Here is a 22,642-nt window from a genome sequence, read left to right on the forward strand (position 1 = left end):
ATTGTTTTCTCTCAGTTTTCTCGCTGCTTCGGTTCACAGGCTAAGAAGGCTTCGAATATTAAAAATTGACTAATTTATTTCGAATTTAAATCAACAACAGCGAAAATGCTGCACGACTCGTGTTTTTAGTCGATTACTTGTTATAGGTATAGGAAATGTTCGGTATATGCGCATTGCTCTGAGTATTATCCTGAGTTTCCTTGTCAGCTGGCAACTCGGGATCCTCGCGCTCCTCCTCCTCATCGATGATACTAATGTCGCGTATGGACGGACGATGACTGCGACGCCAACCTGTTGTATAATAAAGAGAGCCACAGATTATAGTGCGAATAGTTTTTCAGAAAAATGAAAAAGCACTTACCTTCAAGAATCTGCGGCTGCTTTGTCTTTGTCAGCAACTTCGGACCGGTTATGGAGATGAGGATGGCGCCGAGTGGCGCGGTCAGAACTATACTGAGCACACAAATCGTTTGCACGGTGGTGGCCCAACTGCGCTCCTCATCCGTTGAATTAGCTCCCATGTGCTTCAGAGCCACGGGCCCCAGAGCAGCTTGCACCGTAGCCTTGGCCATCCACGACAAGGAGACAAAGAACTTCTCCTTCAAGTTGAGATGATCACCAAAGGCGATGCCCACTGTGGTGAAGATGCGAAGCAATGCGCTTGCATAAATGCAGGCGGCTCCAAGGGAAACCGTGTGTGAGTCCAGCTCATTAATTTTCACCGTGGCGCCCGTCAGTCCAAACAGAATGGGCTCGAATATCATCCAGAATATTTCGAAGCCCGTCGAAACGGGATTATCTTCCACATCCCAGCCATCTTTGCACCAGAATAGATTTGAAACGAACGAGGAGAAGACGACGGCCAACGGACCGGCGCCTTCAAAGCCCAGTGTCTCGCTACCATAGATGGCCATCAAGTTGCCGGTGAAGAGCAGCAGCGTTCGCAATGGCACCACATAGGCATCGCCCTTTTCCGGGAATATGCGGGCCATACAGCCCCAGAGCACACCGAAGCCCAATCCGCCAATAATGCAGACCGGTGCCTGTGCAATCTGATAGCCCAGACCCTTGTCCGAGAACATAACAGTGCTGATGATGCCGAACAAGGCCACTGATACCGAATCATCGACACCGGCAACGGCCACAACCAGCGTGGGAATGCCTTTGGCGACGCCATAGCCCTTGGTTCGCAACCGAAACAGACAGGGCACCACGACGGCCGGAGAGACAGCGGCAATAATAGCGCCCAGCAGTAAGCCCCACATCCAGGGCAAGTCGAGCAGAAAGTGTGACAAAACTGCCATAGCCAGTCCCTCTATCAACCAGGGCACCAGGCCCAGCTTAAGTATAGTTTTGTATACCTTCTTAAAGGCAGCGGGTTCCATTTCGAGGCCAGCTCGAGTCAAGATGATGGTTAGAGCGAATTTCCGCAAATGCGCTGTAACCGTCGAAAATTCTCCATCCAGATCAACCCAGCCCAGGTTCTATAATGGAATTCAATATAGTATTGGGGACAAATTAAAAATAAAATAAGCTCTCTAACTCACCTGAAAGAGTATGCCTGTGAGCAGCATGCCCAGCAAACGCGGCAGCGTCGCCAACGATACCAAATAGCCGCCAAAATTCGCAGCCACTGTCAGTACGACCAAGCCAAAGAGCTGCCCTCCAGGGGCAGCCGACTTCCCAATGATGACATAGGCAGTGACCCAGATCAGAACCCCTGCAAGCAGATCATCGTATGAGCATGGTAGAAACTCTTGGTAGGATGCCACCACAAGCGAAAAGATTCTTAAGGTTTCACGCGCTGGCAAAATGTTTTCCAACCGCTTCAATAAACGCTGCACCATTTTCAGAGGCAGATTTATAGTTAAATTATTGAAGGGGGGGTTTTTTTTTTTGACTTAAAAAGGTCAGCAACAGAGTTACAAATTACTCAAAAAAAAAAAAAAAAAAAAAAAACATCTCGATTTTATCAGTAGTTCTTTAGGAAATTCTGTAGAAATTATGGCGCAAAGTTTTGGAAGATATTATTTGTGTTCCGGATTCAGTTTCAATGAGCACATGAAGGGCCATCAAATAGAAATCAGAAAAAACAGAAAAGTTATTCTATTGTGATCGTAATATTTGAAGAAAATAATACTCAACTTAACCATTACATGACAAATTAGTTAATTTAAAAAGTTCGCAACAGAGATAGAAATTATTCAATATACTTAATAACTTTTCGAATTTAAAGGTAATTCTGCAAATCGATCTTGAGATTAAGCCTTCAATTGGTTTCTAAAAATTGATGGGTCTTTGTAGTCCCGATTCGGAATCAGTTAGCAAAGAGCCTTCACATATAAATCAAAATAATATAAAACTTAACCATTTTATATGACAACTCTACAAATGATTAATAAATTAAAAATCCACATAAAAGCATTACTCTCCTTCGTAAGAAACACTGCTCTGCCAACTAACAACATCCATGGATGTGCAATTTCTAATTAGAAATTATTAATAAATTATAAAAATAATCTTACGACCAGTTTTGATGGCTAGGATTATATATAGAGATACTTCTCTTTTATTTTTAATCCTTTTTGGCAATAATATTTGATAGTTCTTGAAATTTTGGAAAAATAATTTTGGGACTTCATTCTACTACTTTTTTAAAATGATTCTTCAACAATTATTGGTTGATAATTCTTGAAATATTTATAATATTATTTTAGGACCAGTTCTGATGGCTAGGATTATGTATAGATGTACATACTTCATTATATGTTTTATTTAAATGATCCTTGGCAATAATTCTTGATAGCTTGATATAAAAACGAGCAGGAACGTGTTTTCTATAGATGGGAATAGGTCGAAGGAGGTTTCTTTAACACTCCTACATACTCTATTTTCATTCTTAGATACAATCAATATTAATAGAATAATTGCAAATGTTTTTTTTTTAAGGAATTTGTGGCATTCTTAATAGGAAAATGATTTTCATTCTAATAATCTCTCTTCTTCACTAAAAATTAGAATGGCGTTTCGGATTTTTGCAACACCTCTCTTATAGAGTCCTGTATTTTTTAAGGAATTAGTGGCATTCTGATTAGGAAAATTGTTTTTATTCTAACAAATCTCCTTTCTTCACTTAAAATTAGATTGTGGCATTCTTAATAGGAAAATGATTTTCATTCTAATAATCTCTCTTCTTCACTAAAAATTAGAATGGCGTTTCGGATTTTTGCAACACCTCTTTTATAGAGTCCTGTATTTTTTAAGGAATTAGTGGCATTCTCATTAGGAAAATTGTTTTTAATCTAACAAATCTCCTTTCTTCACTTAAAATTAGATTGTGGCATTCTTAATAGGAAAATGATTTTCATTCTAATAATCTCTCTTCTTCACTAAAAATTAGAATGGCGTTTCGGATTTTTGCAACACCTCTTTTATAGAGTCCTGTATTTTTTAAGGAATTAGTGGCATTCTCATTAGGAAAATTGTTTTTAATCTAACAAATCTCCTTTCTTCACTTAAAATTAGATTGTGGCATTCTTAATAGGAAAATGATTTTCATTCTAATAATCTCTCTTCTTCACTAAAAATTAGAATGGCGTTTCGGATTTTTGCAACACCTCTCTTATAGAGTTTTAATTAGTTTTATACCTGAATTTAAAGCTTGCTTTAAAGCTTGATTCAATAAAGTTCTTCATTTGTATTATTCTAGTATACTAGAACGTATTGCACACTCACCAATCAATATGAGAACTACCAGACGTGAGAATGTGCGGAACGTGGGACAGAGGGGATATGGAAAGCATTTTTGCCAAAATGGTGGCTCCCACGACGATGAAGGCTCCTCCCCGCGACACTTTAAACAGAATGTGTAGATCCATGACTCCTCCACATAGTTGTTGCCGCCGCCGCTGCCGCCCTGCGATTGTTGTTGACTATTGTACTTGGCATTGAGCACGTCCAGCGCATTCTGCCTGTAGTCTGAAATTGTAAACAATTGCGATTCCCGGGGAAACAAATTAACTCGTCATTTAGCATTCAACTCTAATTGGGGTGATAAATATGGGCAACGGAATAACATGCATACGAGTACAGGTGCGTCAAATACAAATACAAGAATGAGAAAAAAAATAACAGCTCCAGCGAAATGAAATTAAAAAATACACACGCAGACATACACACACACATTTCCATTTTGCTGCTAATTGATAATGTTAACCGCGGGCTGGCAAATTGAATTGGAAATAGTGGCACGAATGCTCAAACAGAGACCCTTGTATTTGCCAACAAATATTCATTGACTTCGGTAGACCTTTGAAATCAGCCAGCGCTCGCTTCAAGTCAGAGATAATGCGACTAACTGCTACCAAATTAATCAAATTTATGTGTTACACATTCCCCATATACTCGGAGTGCGCATCAGTTCGTTATTTAGCGATACCTGATCAGGTGTATAGAGGAAATACGTTTCCTGTAGTTATCAAAAGCATGACTCGTCTGGCTTTCCAAAAGCAACTTCATTTTATGGGCATTACTTTTAAGTGCAAAGCGATTTATAAGCTATTCAAAACAAACTTGATTAATGAAATACTTGACATTCCTGCTTAGGACAAGTGCGCTTGCTCTATCTTTATTGGGCTCTTATATAGAAAGGAACAGACAGACGGACATAATAATGCTTCGTCATATGGAAAATTTCAATTGGGATTAAAGAATATACATACAAGCATAACTGAACGACTATAAAACATTTTCAAATTATGTTTTTAAAGTATAACAAAAAAAATAATATAATAAATAATATAACAGATACTCTAGCATATGGAATTCAGCAAAATTCAGTTTGTAAAGTAGGAAATTGCTCGCCACTCGATGCAGCTTCAAATGAAACGCGTTAAATGAAAATTAAACGAGTTCTACATCTTCAAGCTATGGATGTGGGTATCAAAACCCCAAATATGGATATGAATTATATCCATGTATACCCTGTTAATAGTTAATAGGTAACCGTTTACTCACCATAGCTGTTTGTAGACGCACGATCGCTTTCATTGTCATGGATAACAGGATCCTTCAATATGCTCTTCCTTCGCGCCGGTCCTATGTCGGTGTGCGAATGTGTTGAGGTCTGTGTGTGTGAAAAAGCAATTCATTATAGTTATTAATATTATTTGTATCAGGTGAACGCTGAACAAATCAGCAATCAACAAATATTTAGGGCATAATAGCAATAATGGCTGGCAATTTCTCGCTTGTGTTGCAAGCTCATGTTTATTATTATTTTTATTGCATTTTCGTTTTCATAAAGGAGTTATCAGAATATTGCCGACAGGCAATATAGACTTGTGTATTTGAAATTGAAATTGAAATTTACAATCAACGCTCATATAAATCCAAAATTTACGGGCAGCAATTTGTTGACTATAACCATTACGGATTGCTTTTTCTTTTCATTGCTCGTACCTGTGATATTTTGCGTTTAGGATTTTGCTCGTAGCCGGGATTGTCGTAGGCGCCATTGACGCCGATCACTGGCGGATCGGAGATAATGCTGACGCGTCGCTTTGGCTGACTATCAATCACAATTGTGCTCTTGTGATTCCCATTTGGCATTGGCGATATATTAACATCGCTGGGCACTGTGGGCACTGGAATTGTAATCGCTGTTGTTGGTGTTGTTGTTGTTGACGTCGTCGTTGTTGTTGTTGTCTGTGCATTATCCTCATTAGATGCACTGGTATTCAAATCAGCATTGGCCGTCATTGTTATTTGATTCTAAAACCGATTAAGATAGAAAACTTTAATAAACAAAGGCTTGGGAATTAAAAGGGGAGGAATTTTAATATTGGTTGACTTTTCTTGAGCGCTATTATCATGAATTTTCTCTCTTGCTCGCTTTGGAAAATGCTGATAAATATAATTATTACCAATTATTATTGCATAATTATTACTATAATAATTATTAATTATTATTGCTTAAGTAGGCGAAATCTAAGCAGAAATCAAATGCTTATATTTCCTTAAGAGCGGGTTGAATTTTCTGCCTTTATCAGATTTCATTCCATTAAATTCAAGCTAACTCCTTTTTATTGCTTAACCAGGCGGAACCTAAGCAGGAATCAAGAGCTTTTTTATCCTTAAGAGTGGGTTGAATTTTCTGCCTTTATCACATTTCATTCATTTTGATATATTTTTTCGAAAGCACTACTCATAACAGCTTAATATTATTTCTTCAATATAGACGTAAATGCTACTTTAGTTAAACATTAATATTTAGTAGCTAGTTGAAGAAGTGAATTATTATTCAAAAACACATTTCCATTCAACACTCTACTGCAATCAGATTAGTCGTATTTATTATTTATTTAATTCGCACTGGTTTTATTCGCTATATGATATCTGCACGATCGCTTACTTTGAACATCGTTCAACCGACGCGAATCGATTGATTAAAGCCACTAAGCGTTAACGTACAATTTTTACTACTATCTCGTTCAGCGTTTAGCGTTGAAATAAATTCATTACCTGTTGCGACTACCGATTCTGCCGCCACATGATATATGAAGCTACTATATAGACATGTATATATATGTATATATGTGTGTGTGGAATTTTGTGAACTTGTGAAAATGTTAAAGAATAACGCAAATATTTATTGAATTATTGCTGCACAGAAAAAAAGGTAAAAAATGTAAATTGAATGAAAGGAAAAAAAAAAAAACGTAACAGCCGTAATAAAAAATTTATTAAAAATTAACAATAATTAGCTTCAATTATAACATTCAGGCAGACGACGACAACAACAATGGGAGCACATGGCCCAGCCCAGCCCATTTGCATACTGCGATAAGGCTAAGAACTGGCTATACGAAGGTATATACGAGTACGAGTACACATATAGCTCTATTCCTATTCGGCTATTGGCACAAGCCGTCACCAACAGCTGTGCTCTTGTGTCGGCCAACACTTTGATGATCTCTATTGTGTATCATCTAATTATGACGCATATGATCTAAACAAATTCACGTGATTCGATGCTACGGCTTTTTTCTAATTATTTTACACATTTTAACGGCGTCTCATGGCTACAAAAAAACAAAAAAAAAAAAGAAACAATACTTTTAATAATGACACCAAATTATTCGTGTCATCACTTTTTGCTGCTAACAGAAAAAGTTGTTTGTTATTTAATTCAGTTTGTAAGCTTTTGTTTGTCTGTTTAGCAGTAAATGTGATATCAAGTCATGCGGTTCGTTACCTTAAATCAAACATAGGTGGTTCCAGTCCCGGTTGTCAGGCTGTTGATTTCATTTATTTTTTGTCTACTCTTGCTCGCACTATATGTGTTATTTAATCTGACATCGGTCGAGTACGAGCTCATCACAGTAATTTTGTTCTAAGTCGTGCTTAAATAGTGTCTGGTAATGATGATGATTGCAAACAATTGCCGCTCACACTCAATTATAGTGATGGATTAACATTTTAAGAGGCCTGATTGCATTTACAATTACTTCAAAGATCAATTAGAGCTGACACTGTTAACTGGGAGTGGGAGATTTAGTTTAAATGTAATAAACAGGCCTGTTCCCCTTTTCATATGAAATAAATTGAAAGTGGTTAGTGAAGCTTAAATAGGTTACTAGCTTCTAGGTAAAATATTTGAAACAAATAAATGAAATAAAGTCGAATTTGGCATTAAGAATTGCTCTAAATATTCTAAGTCTATTTTTAAATAAAAAAGCTCTGTGCTTGTCTGTGTAATGTGAGTTTTCTTGCATTATTTTCTTTCGGCCAGTAATTTAAAATTTCCTTGTTTTTTTTTTTTTAATAAATGCTGACCTTAGTAATTTCAACTTAACATTAAGACCGTTTAAACAATGAAAAGATCCTTAAGTTCACACTGTTATCAATTGTTGTTGAAGTTGTTTCGAAAGGATTTTTTTTTTTTAATTTATTTTGTAATTTATTTTGTAATTATTAATTTGTAAATCACTAATGTCATTTATTTATAAACATTCTGCCCAGGCTTTAAATCTACGCAATGGTTTTCAAACTCTTGACCAAATAAACGGCTCTTTTATTTATTTAATTTAAATTTTAAAATATTCAGATCAGCATCATTCAAGTGCAACCTTAATCGCGAAAGCTATAGATACATTTTTAGTTGAGTTTGAAAAAACAAACAAACAAAAACAAAAAATATACAAACAGTTCCCATAAAAATCTATATTGTGGCCCCAAAAGAGAACTTGTCCTTAACCAGCAAAAAAAAAAACAAACAAAAAATAAAAATAATAATAATAAAAATATAAATAAATATAAATAATATAAATAAATGGTTTCTAAACTTTTTTTCCATTGGGGACTTTATTTAGCTTTTTTTAGTTCATGCTTTGAACCATTTAGAGTCTTTCTCTGTAGTATTATATTTGTATTAGTCTTAAAAATTGTACATACAGAAGAAAACTTGTCCTTCTCAGAAAAAAAAAAAGAAAATGTTTTTAAAAGGATTCTTTCAAATAATTATTGTTAACATTCGGAAAGTCATTTCGCTTCAACGCTCACTTTTAGGTCCATTTAATCTCTTTCTCTGAGATATTATATTTGTCTTAGTCTTCAGCATATTAGTACATACATTTATGGAACCATAGCAGGGTGACATCTTTTCGCAATGCCTTGCAAAGTTGCTTGTGCTGTACTTTTATTCAGTTAAGTTTTTCTCGGATTATTTGCATGTCTTTCAAGTGCCATAAATCGTCGCCTTCGGACGACTTTGAATAAACCTCACATTTAGTAGCAGCCCCCAAAATGAAAAATGTTAATATTTGAATGCACAAGCGCAGCATAATGCAGACTTTAGCACTTATTTCCCCTTGGCCATTGCTCAAAAGTGAACGCACAGGCCATTGAATTGTGAAACGAGGCATAAAACCAAACCAAACCAAAACAAAACGAAGAATAGAAAAAAGCCCAAAATTGTTTTGTAACGGATGTGTCCAAGCCTAAGTGCCTTGGTCAGCAGCTGGGCCACCAGTAGCAGTAGAAGGAGCACCAGTAGAGGCAACACCAGTAGAGCCAGTGGCAGTCACAGTTGACCCAAAGAAAACGGTGCAGCTTTTTGAAATTTGTTTATGCCCCAACACCAACATGCTAAACATTTTCATTCTCAACTCAACTCGATCTGCAGGCTTGTCACGTAAAGTCATTTTTCGTTTCGCTGCCAATGTGAGGCGCTTATAAGTATGTATATATGTATGTATGTGTGTGTGTGTGCAACCTCCAACAAGGTCAAGCAAGTGGTGCCGCGATTTATGGACGGCCTGAAAACAAAAACCAAATGCAAATTTATAGGGAAATTAGCTCCAAAAGCCTGACCCCCGCGCCAAACCAAATTTGTAAATTGTGCAAATTACGCTTAATTATAAATCAAGCAAATAATTGCCATTTTCAAGAGATTTTCAGCACAAAACAAAACACGAAAATTTATGACCTTTTAAGTCAGCATTTCTGAAAAGACTTCCAAATTAATTTCTGTTAAAGAGCACTTAAAAAAAATAACAATGAAATAATAAATTGTAAAATAAATTAGAGTAAGATTTGATGAATTATTTTTAGTCGTTTAAGAAGAATTAAGATGTTAAAAAAATAACACTTTGGCGATAATCAGTAGTTATCGAAACTTCCTTTAAACAATACAAAATTATTTATTAAAATAGTTACAGCTTGTATTAAGTTCTAATTTACAATTTGGAAATTATTTAAAATATTGACATATTTTTATAGATCACAGCATAAAGAATATCAAATTTGTTTTAAAAGTTGAAATAATAATTTAATGTCGACAAAAACAATTCAGTTTTGTATAATAATAGCATGGTTATAAGTTTATTTATTTATTTATTAAGAAAAGTGTGAAATTGAAGCAAAATAATTACTATAATTTCTTTCTGGATGCAAATATTTATTGTTATTATTTTTATTTATTTATTACATGCTAGTGCGCCAACAAATATTCTTATAAATTAATGCATGACTCACAATTTCATTTCAATTTTCCTTTTGAAATTAATAATCTATATATTATAAATATTAAGTTGATAATTTCGCATGTAAAGGAAACTATATTAATTATATTGTTGTCAACTTGAGATATTAGTTAGGAAATTGATTTGTATCGAAGCAGCAGGCTTATTTATTTCCATTTTATATATGAGGAACAAATTGTTGAAAAACTAACCGATACAAGCTGCATTTCATTATCTTCCATGTCTTACAACTATTTAAATACATTTTCAACAATATTCCAAGGGCTGCCGATAATACAACCTAGCTGTATATGTTTGCTATGTTTTTTAAGTTTTGTTTCATTTTTTTAAAGTCTACTAAAAATTGGTTTTTGTTTTGGTTGATTTATTGTTTCAGCAGCTTTGTTTAAGTTTAAATTTCTGCTTTTTTGTTAAACTTTACAAACAGAATTCGCCTTATGTTCATTCAATTTTTCCGAAGAAAAGAGCTAATTTTCACTAAAACCCAACACAATTGGAAATCAATTGTCACTAAAATACATCGTAATTTAAAAATGAGTTTGCTTTACTTTACACACTAATTCAAATGATTAATTTGTTGTAAAGCAAAGAGGAAACAATAAGTAGTGTAATGAGTGAATAATAAAATGCCCTTGCTGTAAGCAATCTGTTTTTTTTTTTTTTTTCGTTTTTCATGTGAATACAAATAAAAGGGAAACACATAACACTGACGAATGCTAATTAATCAGCTTTGTTCGCGTTTCTCGCGCCTGCGAGCACGTGATGGCAAGTGTCATGTATGGTGCGAGTAGACAGTCACATACCCTCTCCATATGTGTGAAAGGGGAGTATGTCCCTTCTGTGGCAGCTTGTGTAACCAAAGTGTTTTCAAAACTACATATGTACTTCATAGTTATCTCTATTTAATCATTTTTAATAACTTCATATTTTGTGCTTTACTCTTGAATAATCTAAGATAAGGATTGACAACAATTAGACGGTGATTTGGGTTTCCTTTTAGTTTCTGCGCAGAGACAATAATGTCTTCTTAACATTTTTGTTTCCATTACAACATTTTAAATAAATGTGCATTACAAAAATGTATCATTCCATTTATCAAAACAAAAACTAAATTCACAAAATCATAATTTTATCGTTTTCCATAGACAATCTTTTTGCAAAATATATTTCCATTAAAACATTTTAAATAAATAAAAGTAACAAAATTTATCATGCAATTTATCAAAACTAAAACTAAATTCACAAAATCATAATTTTATATGGAAGACGATCTTTTTGCAAAATGTATTTACAAAATGGGGTATCAATTGAAATCAATGTTTTCTGTGCATTTCTAAATAATGCTAGTTGTTGGAACAACTAATAATTAGTGCAAAACGCATTAGGCTGTCATAGAAAACAAACTGAAAAGAAGGTTTCATGATAAGCTAAGAAATATATATGTTAAAACTCATACTTAAATTTTGTTCAACTTTCTTGTTTAAAATTTAAATATGTTCAATATGTTCGATTTATTCAAAGGATTAAAATATATGTCTAACCATGAAAACAAAAAACAAAGAGTAGAGAGAGTTTCTGAACAGATAACAACTCCAATTATTTATTTATTTGTTTTTATATATTTTTTTTTATTATTGTTCTTGAATTGGAACTGCATGACAACTAAAAAATGTATAATTTTTCATTTAAATAATGAATTGCATACTAGTAGTATGATGAGTAGAGGGTACCAAGTATTCACTGGCCGATCACATTTTTTGTCAGTCGGTAAACAAACCAATATGTAGCCAGACACGCTTTAATTTAGACTTGGTTCTGTATCCAGACTGTCGGGTCGTTAACAACTAGTTGCCTGGCAAGCGCCTAGATCTGTTCAAATACATGTACGAGTATATATTGTGTATTTATATAAGTATTATTAAAAGGCTTGTGGCCTAAAATCATGTTGACATTGAAGCGAACCCCCCAGTTTTATGCTTCTGCGAAAGTCCAACGACTTTGATAGTCAGCCTCATTTTGTGGCTGTTGTGAGAGTTGTAGCATAAATATTGGCTACGGAAATTATATATACTTATACTATATATACTCGTATATATGTTGACTTTACTTCGATAAAGGCGTTAATCGAAAATGAAAATTAACAAAGTACCGAACGTGTTCGACCAATTACAGCGAGCGTTGACAGATAATTTGCATTTCTCATGTGCACAGACATGTGCAATGAATACCTCATTATTTAGTAACTCAATCGAAGCGTGAATGAAATATACAAATCCACTGGCATTTACTGAGGCTCCAATATTTATAGACTTAAAAAAAAGCGGCAATGAAACATTAATTTGTGCTCAAATTGTTATACCAACCTATTTAATGATTATGCAAATAAAATCCAGCCCAGTCTAATTTGAAATATGACAAAAATATTTTAATTATGGTTCAGAAAAACCGGATCAGTTGAACAAATGATGTCGATTTGGAAAATTTTCAATTTGGAACGATAATCGGGCACAAATACGACACCCAATAAATACATATAATGCTAAAGTCTCGCCAGCCCGACTCCAGTTCATAGCTACTATATAATAGCTATAAGATATGTATATTGCTCGGATCTTAAGGAAGCTTCAGCATAAGGCGAGGCATAAACAACTTTTAAGTTTCAAAATTCCACTGCGCTGTAATATTAACAATAATGGTATTTCAAAAAGAAAGATTTGTGAAGAAATGGTTCCTATATAAAATAATAATAAGTTTAATAAATAAGATATATATATATATATATATATATATATATATATATATATATATATATATATATATATATATATATATATATATATATATATATATATATATATATATATATATATATATCAGACACATTCCGACGTTTTTATATATCTTTTAACCCTTCTAATTATTAAGTGGTGCTAAAGAGTACCTTAAGAAATAGAAAATGGGCTGCTTTGGTTATTGCATTTTTTCCATTTCCTTTACTAAACTTAATAAAAATATGCTCTCAAGATAATCACATTTAAAACCTAAACTAAAATTTCCTTGAGAAAAACTTTCTATCCATTTAACTCAACTCCTTCTTCGCTTCTTTATTCTTTAATTGAGAATTTCTTTTATTTTCGTTGTAAGCATACACATTGTTTTCAAAACTCAATGTTGGGTTAGATCAGTGATCCCGGCACAAAAAACATTACACTTTGTTAAAAGGGCAACGAACTTCGGGCATTTAAACTCAATGACGATTCCTCCCTTTTTTTACTGCAATTCCTATATGTATAAGTTTGCCTTTATGACTCTATTAATTCAATTGATTTCATGTTTTTACTCTACTGCACCATATATGGTTTACAAACAACTTCAGAATGACGTCAAAGCGCTTCAATTTAACATATAAAGCTCAATCATGCCAGTGTAGAACACAAATTGGACAACAACTTCAACATCATTCATTCATATTTTAGGTAAAAGTTTTTTAAAAACCACAAATCGCTTTCAGGCGCGAAAATTGTTTATTTTGCCCAATCGAGCCACATTTCGCGGCGTGTTTCAAGGAAACCTGTCAATATTTTATCACTAGTCATATATTTTCAATAATTTATTGCAGCTATACATTCTGAACTCGATAAGAAATTCTCTTAATTCGATAAGAAATACCGAGTGCTAAGACAGAAGATTTAAGCATAAAAATCTATACAGCCCTTAAAGTGAGTTATCAAAATATTTAACCCACAAAAGCCCATAACAGATAAGCTCGCAAGTAAAATACGAGTATACTATATATTGATTTTAATGATTGATATCTTCATCCTACAACGCTGCCATAATAATTTCATTGAATATGATAAGCAAGAAGGGTTTATTTTTTTCTCATTCATTTTTTGTTTTTATGTATTTAAATTTTTTTAATTTTTATCCTAGTGTTTTTTTTTAGTTTGCAAAACTTTTTGTAATTTTTGGTTAACAGCTGTAAGTATAATTAGCAATCAAAGAAATATTTCTCTTAAAAGAAATGCAATCAGGTTTCCACCATGTAAGTAATTTGTTATAATTCTAATTTCTGTGTTGAAAAATGTAATATCGATTGAAGTTTTGGTTTAACATTAAAAAATATTTCCTTTAGCTTGCAGTTCCGGTTTGAAATATATAAATATAAATAAGCTGCTCATTTGTATAACTCCATACATTACTTTTGTCGAGTCAAAATGAGGATGCAGATATTAAAATTATAATTAGATATTAATCAAAATATTAAAACCTTGTGAGGAATGACATTTTAAGAAAATTGAAAACAAATCATCACTACACATTAATCTTCTAAATTTAAACATTTTCCGCTTGTTATTTGTTTCTCTTCATAATTATGAAATAATATAACTATTGCTAATGACAATGTTTTCTTATCTTTATGCTTAAGAGTGTTAACATACAAGTACACATTTAATTCCTTTTTATAGATGTGCACAAAAATATAACGAAAGTTAATTAAAATGATTTCCCATTTTAGAACTTGGGTACAAAATGTGGGTTAATGGCAATCCCCAGTCTGTTTTCTTATCTCGTATGCCCGACAACCAGTTAATTGGCTTGTATTGCAATGCGTATTGAACTAACCGATGTTGTTATTACTGTAAATTGTGATTGATTCCGAAGCCGATTGGCTACTGATCGGATCGCGTACACTTGATTACTCCACTTATAAGTGTTTCAATAAAAAACACTCACCACTTGAATAACAATCAACCATGAACGAACTGTTGTTTATAGCCCAGATAGTCCGTACAAACTACATATGTATATATGAGTTTGTATGTATATAGTATAGTATAACATATACTTGTATATGTCATATGGTTCTCTGTGTCTGTCGTTGTGGAGAATCTCTTGTCTTTAGCCATGTTCTTTATTGTTTGATTTATCTTCTTTCTGTTGCTTTCTGCCCGAAACATTCACAGATTAGATTCTGTTTAATTATTTACCATCGCTGGTTTTATGGAGCGATGACGCAATGACTTGCGCCCAATCGTTGTGATAGGGTCTCCCCATAATTACTATTATCCGGCAATACTCGTAAGCTTTGTCACATGCGGGTTTGCTAAACGCTAATCAAACCTGTGATGCCTGATAAATTACTGCCATACGCCAATACAGTTTTATTTTGGGTTGGTTATAGGCTTCATAAGAGATAATGCTATGAAGAATATGTATATATTTCTTGGCCCATCCTTACATCATCGCGGGCGTTCAAAGCCCAAGTTCTTTTGATAATTAAATAAAATTACGACATTGCTACCATTGCCTAAAATCTGACATTAACTAGCAGCTGTTTTAATATAAAAGCTTTCCATTCGCTTGCTTTCTGTGTTGAGATTATATTGATGGTATAGAATTATAACATTTTATGAAGTGTTTTGCTAACCATTCATCAAATTAAAGGCAATAAATTGCCGTAAAACTAGATTAGATTAATCGGGTTAGAGTGGAAACCCAACATTTTTAACAATAGGCCGAGTAATTGAAAGAATTTGTTTAGAGAAGTCATGTTTTTTTCCGCCATATTGAAAATAAAAATGGAACCTTTTTAGTTTGCCAAGAAATGCTGCCAAAAGCTAGCATTAATATAGAGAGGCTTACATAAAAGAAAAGGCAGAAACATGTTACAAATTATGTGCAGAAATTGAAAGAATTTGTTTAGAAATGTCATGTCTTTTTTATCACAAGGCCAAAGTTAAACCTTTTTAGTTTGCCAAGATATGCTGCCAAAAACTATATAAATATAGGAAGGGTTACATCAAGGAAAAGGCAGAAACATGTTATAAATTATGTGCGGAAATTGAAAGAATTTGTTTAAAAAAATCATAATTTTTTTTAAAGATTTGGCATTTTAGCGGACTATAATTTTTTATTATTCTCTTGCACCAACTCTAATTAAATGACAGTAAGCTAACAATTAATTGTTTAGTTTTCAACATTTTTTATAATTGTTCGCAACTGTGTGTATACTTTAATTAAAATGTTTTGCAAGTATTTGGAGAATTTGTTGTTAAACAAAATTACAATTAAAAAATCATTCACTCTGCATTAATTTCGAATATTATGCAAATGACAATTTTGAAGCGTTTATCATAAATGAAGCGCAATTTGCATTATTTAATTGGTTGAAAGGCACGTACGGAAAACGTATAGAATGTATGTATGTATGTACTCGTATGTAAATAAAGCATTTTAATTAAATGTGAACAGCTTGAACTTTAATTCAGAGCGTGCCACAAAAAAAAAAAGAAAAAACGCAGAAACGTACTTTTGTGTGAATCGATCTCTCTCTCCCACTCCAAGCAGGAAATTGTAGTTACCGGTTAATTATATACGAGTATAGTTAATTATGTTTCAATTGTGAGGTAAAGCTTCTTATTCTGAGACTTTCACTCTCACATTGGCGCGATTCCCAACAAAGAGCTTGTGATCCGCGATTTACGAGACGAGACATACGCACAACAACCCGTTGTCCCGTTTTTAATCAGACTAAGCACGCTGCGAATGCCGTTCGTCGTTTTATAGCCACAATTACATGCACTCACACAAACATACATAACACACACACACACACACACACACATGCATACCTTAACAATCTCACGCCAGACTAGAAAGAAATTAAAAGAAGAATCGGACCGAATTGAATCGTCGCGATTTGCGACGATCGTCGAGTGTGCCGGGCCCGAGCGCCCAAAACATTCCCGAAGTGTCGAATTCAGTTTCTGGAATTATTATCATTCGTGGCGGGCGGGTGTCGCGTGTGCGGCGATCGCTTAACTCTGAACAATTGGCGGACGGCTTAGCCTGGCACTGCATTTGATAAGAAACGCGAGACTGCGACCGACCCATAAGAGCCATAAATAATCGCTAAATAATGGCTGCACCTCAGCTCTGTTCGCTTTTATTTTCATTTAATAGTGTAAACACAACAATCAACAACCATTCGCTAAAGACAGCAGCTCCAGCCGCAGCCGCAGCCGCAGCTCATCATTTTTATTTTTATGAGCCCTTAATAAACTTGGTATAAATGGTATTGCTTGTCAGAAAGTCAGAGAGTCAAATATTTGAACAGGCATTAAGCTTAAAAGTATGCAATAAATGTGGCTGATGAATTACTCATCGCATTATATATGTACATAAATATATACATCTATAAAAAGTTGTTTATTAGACATTCGCAATGCTTCACTAAATCCTAGGCCGTTTCGTTTAAAATGTTAACGTTTTCAATGTATCGCACGTTCTGCTTATCTATGTGGGGTTTTATGTGCCGGTTTTTATCTGGGCATAATACATGCTTAGATATGTGAGATTTTGAATATAAAATTTAAAGGTTAAGCGATCTGGCCTATTTATCGACACGGCTTTCGAATGCTGGTTCTCTCCTCATCTGTCGCTCTTTCTCTCTCTCTTTCTCCCCCTCTGTAAATAAACATAATTTTAAATAATAAAACGCTTAAATCTGAACATTGTATAATTTATTCATTCTTGATTTGATTATATTGTATTCAAATTCTCTTAATAAACTTTTTACTTAAAAAAATAACATGGTGTTAAATGTTTAAAATAATAATTTTCCCTTAGAATTTTAATTAGAATTACAAATGTAATTTTATGTTTGCTTTTCTAACCGCAACCCATAAATCCCACTAAACGTAAAGTTTTCAATCCTGTGGGGCACTCCCAAATGTTATTCTATAACTGTCAATGATATAGTATTTTAAGAAATCCCCTTCAAGTGTTTTCTTTAAGTGTTTTTTATTTTGGCATTACAGTTCAATAGAATTTCGTTGTACAGATTTTCCTTTTAGAAATATCATTAAAATGAAGCATAAAGGATAGCGCCTAAAAAAGCACTGAAAAAGGTAAAGCTATTACAGACCATAATTATGGGAATAAGCCTTCGTAAAGCCTGTAGAAATATTTGCAGAGACGAAAAACCTATTTTCAAAGTGTTTCGGCGCTTTTGCATCTTGGGCGCTTTATAGGAAGTTTGTTGAATTCGTAAAAGTCTTATTAGTAATATTATTAGTTTCCCACATTCTAACAAAAAGATGGCCAAAGAGGTTTTTAAGTCAAAAGACGGGCCAGTTATAAAGATCACAAATCACAAAATTCCAATGTCCAATGAATAATAATCGGTTGTTCAATATGTGGCTGTATTACAGATTTTGTAATTTTTCGATTTTATACTATTTGTTCATTCATTCTTCATTTAAAATTTCAATTTTATTTTAAAGAAGTAAATCGCATATCCGAAATTTCAACCAATACCATTCCCCAATGTGTATAACAATAATTAAGTCTTTAAGTCTGCACCAGAACAGAATTCAATAGCATTGAAAGGGGCCACATTTCTGTTTGTTTGTTTATTTATAAATGAAAACAAACATCATGCAGCTAGTTCACGATTATGGCACCATATTCAAGAATATTTGATGCTCATTCCGAATGCAAATTTGTGCATGGACATGCAACGATAAAAACAAGTTCGTGCAATTGTTTTAAACTGACCTAAAATGTATATTTAAAACGGAGTGTAGCTCAATTAATATTTAAATTTCATTCGAAATCGTTAAACAGCTTAAAATAGCAAGAGTTTTGCGTGATGAAAAAATAAACAAACAAATCATGCTGCCATATACTTAAGCTAATACATTTATTAACTTATATACTCAAATAATTATATTAATTAGTGTTTTTGGATGATCATATAACAGGTTTGAGCTTGAACATGACAAACATTTGTCTTTTCAATTAGATGTTAACAAATTTACAATAGTTATACGTATATACTATAAGTCTTTATATGATAACAATCGAAAATGCAACAATTTATCTTGCCTTCAAAGATATTGTATATTAAACAAATATTGTAACCTTATCGCCAAAAAGTGCTCATAAAATCGAAATCTGTTAGATTAGACAAAGCCATGGAGAGACCGCCAGACAAAGCGACGGTGCTAAGGCGACGAACAAAACAAATCTATCTGCTAATGTGGGCTATATAAATCGTTAACGAATATCGCAGAATGTTGTTTACAAAATGAACCTCCAGCAATAAAAAAATAAATGTTAAAAATTTCCACTTCAATTTGGTGAGCAAACGGCTTAAAATTGAGCTCATCTTTTGCATTTACACCTATAATGACGACAATACCTGTGAGAGTTTACGCAAAGGTTTCGATTGTTGTCGACTTGCGAATTATTATCACTATTTTATGATGGAAATACTACGTAGGTATTTTCGGCTGCCAATGAATAATTGTGTAAATATTGTTTAGGTTTTATTAATAATACCTACTTAGAGTGTCAGAGAAAGCTTTTTTTATAGCACCAGAAGTGTGGTTATAAAATATAGAAAATTTAATAGATCTGGCCCGAATAACGAAAGAAAAAAGCTCCTACATCTGCTGGCAAGTAAATGGTTTTTTCAAATAGAGTATATTATTTCAATTTTCATTAAATTGCTTAAACTTTTCCGACACTAGTAAAAACTGTCGGTAGGATGGAAAAAATCACAACTTTCTATGCCACATGCTGTTCAAATATTATTATTTATTTATTTCATCGACAAACAATGCAGTCGATATAAAAGAAAAAAGACAAAAATTAAAACATTAAACATCTAAATTTTAGTCCGATTTGTAAAGTATGAAATCTCTTTAACGATAATAAAAAAGATTCATAACGCCTTCTCTAATTAATACCAATAAAGGAATTTGAATCTTTTTTTAAAGCATTCGAGAAAGGCTGAAATTATGTGCGAGGCATGATGAGATTTCTTGCTCTAAAAAGTTAATAATTCCAATGATGGACATTATGTTATTATTATTCATTAATTAACAAGAATATAATACTAGAGTCGAGCGGGCCCAACATTCAAGAGAGTTGAGTGAGAGAGAGAGTCCACTCCCACAAACAATAAATATGTTTTGTTATACCAGATGTTTATTATAAGTAGTTTTGTATAATCCCAATATAAATAATCTTAATAGTTTTCATTATTTCTTAACTCATCTTAATTAAGTTTTCTTTCCTGATAAAAAATGCATTTGAATATCCATTTAATAAAATGGAATAGAACAAATTGTCAAAGCTCTTAAGTTTTCAACCTAATAGGTTTCTGACTTTTTCGAACCCATAAAGTATATATATTCTTGATATCAAAACGATACAAATCGACGTCCATTCGTCTCGATGAGTGCTCAGAGAAACGAGTTTATTTGAATTTTTTTACTTTACTCCCCTTTTCCAGATGAATAATTTCATTAATACTGTGTACAATGCGTAAGTTACATAAATTCCCTTTGTCAAATTTTTGGTTTATTCCTAAAAGATGGCTCTTCCTTAAATTCCCCGTAACTGCGACTGCGACTGCGACTCATGCACAGCTTAATTACCTAAAAAGTTTCGATATTATGCTTCTTTTGCATAGCAGTTTCTAATCATTTGTTGAAATAAACAAATGTATTAAAGCAATCAATGTTCAACTTAGTCATGAAACAAACAATCTGGAATTAGTTTTTCTAAATTTCAACCTCAAAACAATCAAACAAACAAACATTGCCATGCAACTTTTATTAAAAACAAAAACTACACATTTGCTTATTCAGCCAATTTGGCAAAATTGAAAACAAAAAACTTTATGATTTTTTTGCAAACATTTTGTTAAATTAAAGCCACTATAGACGAGTGGTATAGTACCTGCATTTAATGGAATCAAAAAACTCTGGTAATTACTATTAGGCAAACAATGCGAAATGCAAAATCGGAAGCAAAGTAAATGGAGATGGCGGTGGTGGTGGCGGAGGGTCCCACATAAATTAAGTTTGACAAAATTACACACAGTTGCACATTAAAACCCAAATCACGGGGATAGTAAATGGGAAAAGAAGCAATTTCAATTAAAGCTAATTACAACCAATATCGACTGCCAACAATGTCAAGCGTCAAATGCGACAATGCCAGTATCGTGGACAACGCTAGCGATGCCATCGAAGGTGGGTGGTTAGGTGGCTGGTTGGGTGGTTACATGGGTGAGATAGTCAGTAAGTCAGTGAGTGGTTGAGTGGATGAGCGAGCCGTTGCCGTTGCCGATGTCGATGGCACAGATACAGTTTGACGGAAAAATAAGAAAATATGTTAATTGAAATAACGAAGACTGCATACACTAACCAACTGCTGCTGCATTCAAAATATTAGGCCAAGGGAAGATCTGATCTGAACCACCAATCATGAAGAGGCTTATATGATGGATGACTAAGATATATTCTTTCATATTTTAAATTTTTAAAGTACGTTTTTTAACCTATATAGAAGAAACTAGGCTTTGTTTTTTAAGCTTTAAAGCTAAAATTTAGTTTTTCAACTGACCATTTAGAGGAAACGTAGCTTTTTTAAACCTTTTATTGCTCTACAATTTAAGAAGCTAAACATTTTAAAATAATTGCTGTACTTTTCTAAATTGTTAACACCCTTAATTTAATATTAATTCTTTTCTTGCTCAAATCTGCAAAGTGTTAATAAATGTCTAAGATGGCGAAGAATTTAACTAAACAGAAAGAAGTAGCTTTGATTTCTGTGATATAATTTAATTTGTTATTTAATTTTCATTTCAAATAACTGAAGTTTTTATTATATTATTTTACATTTGTAGTTCATTTGAATATTGTTTGTGTGAGCAATTACGGGAAAGCTAACAAATAAAATAATATATAAATAATAATTTTAAGAAACCTAAAAATAATTAAATATATATTATTAAATATTTATAAATGATAACTTAGTTTTGTTCAAACTTGATGGTGAATGGTTAATCTGTAAGTCTGGAAAAAGCGCCATGGCTAGATGAACTCCTCAATATATGGTAGTAGAATAAATCAATAATGTGTATATATTGCCAACAGTTTTGTACTATTACCGTACACTAACAAGAGTATGCAAATACCAGTACATACAATAGCTACACTGAGCAAAAAAGCATAGCAATTGTTACTCTAAGAGCAAAATCTGATTGACACACCAACAAGGATGCCCACCGGGCAAGTACAAAGAGTGGCTGCCATTCACACTCGCTCACTTACTCGCTTATTTACACACACACACACACACACACACACACACACACGTACACACACACTGTCGAACAACCCACGCAGCATGGCATTGTCCTGAGTGCGCCAAAATGCGCTCACGGGCATAAGTAAATGTTGTTGTCACCGGCGCTGTTGGTGGCCCATGGCCAATGCTGATGCAGATGCAGCTGCCACGGAATAATTAAAGCAAATTTGCACTTCAGACAGTCAACCGTGGAAAACAACAACCAACAGCACCAGCAACAGCAACAACAACAGCACCAGCAACAACAACAGCACCAGCAACAACAACAGCACCAGCAACAGCGACAACAACATGCCCACAATTCTGGAAACCCACAACAAGAGCACGAGCTCAGGTACTCGTCAGTCGACAGCATCAACAATGGTGGGCGGGAGCATGCGGACGCATAACAACGCCAGTGAACCGACCGACCAAACAGCCAGAAAAGT

At 33.6% G+C, this 22,642-nt stretch overlaps 1 protein-coding gene across 2 annotated transcripts; it reads right to left on the minus strand.

The window, feature by feature from the left end:
• Nucleotides 1–50: 50 nt before the first annotated feature.
• Nucleotides 51–16,552, minus strand: LOC115625839 (sodium/hydrogen exchanger 9B2). 2 transcript variants are annotated; one of them, XM_030521042.1, is made up of 7 exons: nucleotides 16,357–16,552; nucleotides 5,461–5,772; nucleotides 5,017–5,125; nucleotides 3,736–3,978; nucleotides 1,548–1,720; nucleotides 362–1,484; nucleotides 51–291 (listed from the first exon to the last, which is right to left on the minus strand). In XM_030521042.1, exons 2-7 carry the CDS (start codon nucleotides 5,758–5,760, stop codon nucleotides 134–136), a joined length of 2,106 nt encoding a protein of 701 aa, XP_030376902.1. In that variant the 5' UTR covers nucleotides 5,761–5,772; nucleotides 16,357–16,552; the 3' UTR covers nucleotides 51–133. The 2 variants fall into 2 exon arrangements, with proteins under 2 accessions (XP_030376902.1, XP_030376901.1); XM_030521041.1 differs by lacking the exon at nucleotides 16,357–16,552 and adding an exon at nucleotides 6,413–6,509.
• Nucleotides 16,553–22,642: the final 6,090 nt, after the last annotated feature.

Source organism: Scaptodrosophila lebanonensis, unplaced genomic scaffold (genome assembly GCF_003285725.1).
Source record: "Scaptodrosophila lebanonensis strain 11010-0011.00,11010-0021.00 unplaced genomic scaffold, SlebRS2 tig00000080-arrow-pilon, whole genome shotgun sequence".
Classification (NCBI taxonomy): Eukaryota; Metazoa; Arthropoda; class Insecta; order Diptera; family Drosophilidae; genus Scaptodrosophila; species Scaptodrosophila lebanonensis.

What these genes read in the sequence shown, in the direction of transcription:
- LOC115625839 (XM_030521041.1), bottom strand. An exon ending in GGTAGTTCTCATATTGATTG is followed by an intron (nt 1,721 to 3,735) that starts GTGAGTGTGCAA and finishes ATCTGCTTGCAG; the next exon opens with GGGTTCTGATCTGGGTCACT. An exon ending in GCAGCCGCAGATTCTTGAAG is followed by an intron (nt 292 to 361) that starts GTAAGTGCTTTT and finishes ATTATACAACAG; the next exon opens with GTTGGCGTCGCAGTCATCGT.